At 54.5% G+C, this 5,069-nt stretch overlaps 1 protein-coding gene across 1 annotated transcript in view; it reads left to right on the top strand.

Annotated features, from left to right (window-relative positions):
• The first annotated feature begins 4,413 nt into the window (after positions 1-4,413).
• RRAD (RRAD, Ras related glycolysis inhibitor and calcium channel regulator) overlaps positions 4,414-5,069 on the top strand; it is a 4,636-nt gene continuing 3,980 nt past the window's right edge. Inside the window, 3 exon segments of the mRNA XM_017860256.1 lie at positions 4,414-4,775; positions 4,928-5,046; positions 5,049-5,067. Of these exon segments, the coding sequence (XP_017715745.1) occupies positions 5,004-5,046; positions 5,049-5,067 (62 nt within the window). The 5' untranslated portion in view covers positions 4,414-4,775; positions 4,928-5,003.

Genomic DNA, 5,069 nt, shown 5'->3' with positions numbered 1-5,069 from the left:
TTCCTACCTTAGTCTCATTCTCTGAGGATAAATGGCAATATTAAGAAGCAGTGCCCAACCCCACTCCATCCCTACTGAGGCTCAGATGTGATTGTGGGCAGAGAAGCCTCAGTAGGGATCTGGCCATTTTGCAGATCTGTTCTTGAGGGCCTGCTGACAGCATTGAGCCTATCCTAAGAGTGCAATTCACCTGAGGGCTTTACACTTACTATCTAGTCCTCCATCTAGCCCTATGCAGCAATTGCTATCCTCTCTCTCTTTTTTTGTTTTTTTTTTTTCTTTTTTGAGACACAGGATCTGGCTATGTTGCTCAGGCTGGAGTACGGTGGCTATCCATAGGTATGATTATAGCACACTACAGCCTTGAATGCCTGGGTTCCAGGGATTCTCTTGCCTCAGCCTCCTGAATACCTGGGACGACAGGCGTGTGTCATCATGCCTAGCTTGCTATTCTTTTTTTATCCCCAATTTTTAGGACAGGAAATGGTTTTCTAGAATAAATGTAGTTAGACCTCCATTATCCATGGGTTCTACATCCATGAGTACAACCCACTATGGATCCAAAATGTAGTTAGGCCTAGGATGACTGTGTCTGTACTGGACATGTACAAACATTTGTTCTTGTTTTTATTCCCTAAACAACGCAGTCTAACGACAACTTACATAGCATTTACATTGTATTAGGTATTACAGTAGTAATCCGGAGATGACTTACAGTATATAGAAGGATGTGCAGAGGTTGTATGCAGATACTATGCCATTTTATGTAAGATACTTGATCTCAGCCACTGAAGTTGAGTTTAAAAAATAAAGTAAAAAAATACATGTAAAGGAGTTGAGTATTCATGGATTTTGGGATTCATGGGGATCCTGGAACCAATCCCCTGTGGATACCAAGGGACAACTCTAATTTACTTCTCAAGACGTCTAGCCGGGCACGGTGGCTCACATTTGTAATCTCAGCATTTTGGGAGGCTGATGTGAGAGGATTGCCTGAGCCTAGCAGTTTGAGACAAGCCTGGGCAACATAGCAAAATCCTGTCTCTTAAAAAAAATTTTTTTTTTTTGTAATTAGTGGGGAATGGTGGTGCACGCCTGTGGTTCCAGCTACTCGGGAGGCGGAGGTGGGAGAATCGCTTGAGCCCAGGAAGTTGAGGCTGCAGTGAGCTATGATTGTGCCACTGCACTCCAGCCTGGGTGACAGCAAGACCCTGTCTCAAAAAAAAAAAAAAAAAAGAAAAGAAAAGAAAAAAGACTTCTGGCTAGGGAGTAAAGGAGGCCCTGAGCAGCTTGATAGGTGCTATGCAGCTGGCAGGGGGCGCCATTGCCTGCAGAAGGGGCTAAGCCCATCCTGAACTCCAACTCCTATTGCCCCCACTCAGCTCACTTTTAGGAGGGAGTGTCCTTGTCACCTAATGACCAAGAGGAGGTGCTGGATCTGGCTACCTAAGATCAGAGTGGTGAAGCCATCAGCCCCTGTTGCCCAGAGTTGCTTCATCTGTAATATGGGGATAGTCATGGCAATCACTTGGGACTGCTCTTGGGAGATTTAAATGGGTCTAGGCCTAGCTCTGATGATCTAGGCACTGTATCCCACACAGATGAGGAAGCTGAGGGCTCCAGAGAGGCAGGGTGAACAGCTGGACCTCAGGGAGCCTTCCCAAGCTGAAGGCCTCACACCCTGCGAAGTGTGTACCTTCTGCCTGACAGTCCCTGTCTGAGGTGGCCATGGTGTCTGTGTTGAGCTGGGGATGAAGGGAGTCATGGGGGCGGCAGGTGTGGTTGAGTCATTCGGCTGGCCTCCTGGCAGCCAGGCCATCGTGGGTGAGGGACACCAAACTGCTCATGCCACAGCTGATGTATCAGATAGTCCCCTTGTCACTCTTGACTCATCTGTGCCTGGCCCCTGGCTGCCTGCAGGGCCACCATCTGTGCATCCTGGGCCAGCGCCCAGGGAACTTTCTGGAACCCCAGATGCTATCTAAGGACATGGGTACAGGGGGTGGTGAAGTTTGAGGTTCCTGAAACCCTCTACCAGGTATGTCTGGCTCTGCTGTTTCTGGCCTGTGACCCCTCAGGCCTTGGTTACCATGTCTACAAAATGGGAACAACAAATCATAGCTGAGTTTGACCCGGGGATTAGATGACATGTATGAACATGCCCAGCCATATCTATTTTTGCTCATCATCCTGCCCCCAGCACAAGGGCCTGGCACACAGTAGGTATTTAGTACAGTTTAGTGGAATGAATGAATGCATTGGGCCTTAGAACACAGCAGAGGCCCCGGGGCCTGAAGGCTGTGGTGTGAGGTGGGGGTGGGGACACTGAAGCCCAGCCCAGTTCCCTCTGCAACATCTTGTCACCTGAGGGAGGGGGAAGAGTGTGGGGTCCTACAGAGAGGAGGCATGGGTATGGGGCTAAGGGAGAGGTATCTGCATTGTTCCTGAGACCTCTGCCCCACTCCTGGACAGACCACCGTCCTGGAGAGAGTGGAGCAGAAACAGGAGAGGGAACACAAATTCACCTAACCTGCCCCATCCAATCAAGGATGATGATGATAAACGTGCTCTTAGTGAGATATTACTGTGTGCCCGACTTGAGCCAACTACTGTTTTGTCTCATAATAACTGTCAGGAAGAGATGATCCCTGTTCTACACAGGAGAAACTGAGGCTCAGCCTAGATAAATGGACACAGGTGAAACAGCCAGCAAGGGGCACAGCTGGGATCTGAAGCCCAGGCCAATCTAGGGATGGTTCTAGCCTCAATTTATTCCTCCTGAGCAGCCATGCTCAGCCCAGATTGCTGGGAGGACCAGGTGGTGGGAGTGGGGGTGTCTTAAGGTCGTGTCCTGGTGTTAATCTCTGGGGCCCCTGGCCATATCTAGCTTGTGGTGAGTGTCTCTGGCCTGTTGGAGCAGCCACTGGAATGCCTGGGGCTTGAGTGGCCCTTTGTGGATGCAGTTCCCTTGGCAATGAAGAAACACTGCTGAGGTCAAGAGCTCAGATTGCCAGAGGGGAAACCCAGCTCTGCTTCTTTGCATGGCCCCCTGCTGGGAAGGGCCACAGCTACCCCCCACCCTCACCCTCTGCCAGACATCCAGAGGCTCTTTCCAGGGGCACAGTTGTGGGGTTGGACGGGACACAGGCAGCCCAGCCAGGATTCCTCATGGGAAGTGTGTGCTGGCTCTTTAGACTTGTCTGCTGATGGGAGGCTCTGGCCATAACTCCCTCTTCCCACTGGAGTTCGTTCAGGAAGCCAGAATCAGCATGGGGATGCCTAGGACTCCAAGATCCCCCAGGACCATGGGCAGGCCACACCTCTCAGCCCAGCTTTTGCCTACTTTGGAGACCTCAAGGACAAGAGGCCCCTAATCTTACCAAGCCAGGCCCTCCTCAATCCAAGGCCTTCTTAGGTGTTGCCGAGGAAACAGACGCAGCAGCCAAAGAGCCTGGCCCAGGTCTCCATGACAACCTACCACAGCCCACCAGGGTCCATCCATCTGTTATGTCACCTGAGCCCCAAATGGGTGCCCTCCCACCCCCACCACACTTGTCACAATCAGATGTCACAGTCTGATAGCAGGTCCCTGTCACAAAATACCTCACAGCCTGACCTGCAACCCTCACACCCCTGAGAGATGAGCAGGAGCTAAGACACTCCTCACGCCTTGACCACACCCTGTGTTTATACCCCTCTTGGGTGGGGGGTCTGCAGCTAGAGGGAAGAAGGGAGACCTTGGCGACTCAAAATGGCTGGCTCCTGCTGGCATTCAACACCCATTGGCCTGGATTTCCCCAACTCTGGGCAACTTCCAGTCCAGAAGCAGAATAACCAGAGCCAGGGCCAGGGCCAGGGCTGGGACAAATTATTTTTAGCAGAGTTGCTGGCAGCTGCCTTGTGGGTGCTGGGAGGTGGGATGGGGACTGAGTTTAATCCCTTCCCTCTTCTGGGCTGAGGTTTCCTCCCCAGGAGTCAAGCAGGCACCTCCACCTGCAACACTGTCAGAGCCGCCCCCACCCCCAGCAGCCCTCTCAGGGCCCCCAGGGGCTCACGGGGTGACACCAATCCTCACCCTGAAGGGTAGGCTCATTAGGGAGAATCTTCAACTCCAGGATGGGGAGAGTGGAAAGGATTTTGTGTGAAAGGACACCCCCTAAATTCTAGCTCAGACCTGAACCTCTGGGGAGTGGGTGTCATGGGCAGAGAAGAGGGATCTCTGTCCAGCCTGTAACTCCTTTACTTGCTAAGAGGACGAGCGGCGACTTGGGGAGAGGGAAGGGAGAATTCACTCTCACGGGGCCAGACCGAATTCTTCTCCTGAGGGCAGTTGCTGCTCTTGGCTGGTTGAGTTTACCCTGCTGCCTGCCTCCGCATCACGTACTCCCCCCGCAACCTCGCGCTCTCTCTCCTCACACACACACTCAGCCCCGGACCTTGCCTACCGGTCAGCCCCTCTATTCCCAGACAGCTACTGCCCCTCCCCTGGCGGGTAGAGCGGGGTGTCGGGTGTGTGAGGTCCGAGGAGGAGGGTGGGGGATTCCCCTGGTGGGGGTGGACAGACACGTCAGCCCCCGCAGCGGCGTGAACCGCGGGCGGGAGCGGGGGCGGGTGGAGGCTTAAATAGGCGACTCTGGAGCCAGAGCCCAGTGCGGGCTGAGAAGGCGGTGGCTGCAGCAGCAGCGGCGGCGGAGACCCAAGAGTCCGAGTCCAGACTACGAGTGGGTGGCATCCTAACCCGAATCCTACTCCTGAGCGTGTCTGTGTGCGAGTGGGTGAGTGTCTTGGCGGAGCGGGGTCGGTGCGGCTGCAGATAGATGCGCCAGGTCAGAAGAGGTCCCGGGTGAGGGCGCCGCGACCCCGGGGCTGGGGGAGGGCTGCGGCGGGACCTCTGCCCGAGCATCCCTCCTGACTCCAGGTTGGGCAGGTGCGCCCCAGGTCCCGCCTTCCTCGCGGCTTACACGGTCACCGGGTTCCTGCTCCCCTAGACGGCCCCGGACACGATGACCCTGAACGGCGGCGGCAGCGGAGCGGGCGGGAGCCGCGGCGGGGACGGGAGCGCGAGCGCC

Source organism: Rhinopithecus bieti, unplaced genomic scaffold, assembly GCF_001698545.2.
Source record: "Rhinopithecus bieti isolate Rb0 unplaced genomic scaffold, ASM169854v2 scaffold_53422, whole genome shotgun sequence".
NCBI classification, from domain to species: Eukaryota; Metazoa; Chordata; class Mammalia; order Primates; family Cercopithecidae; genus Rhinopithecus; species Rhinopithecus bieti.
Note: the sequence above shows the minus strand (reverse complement) of the source record. Positions and strands in the feature narration are given on the sequence as shown.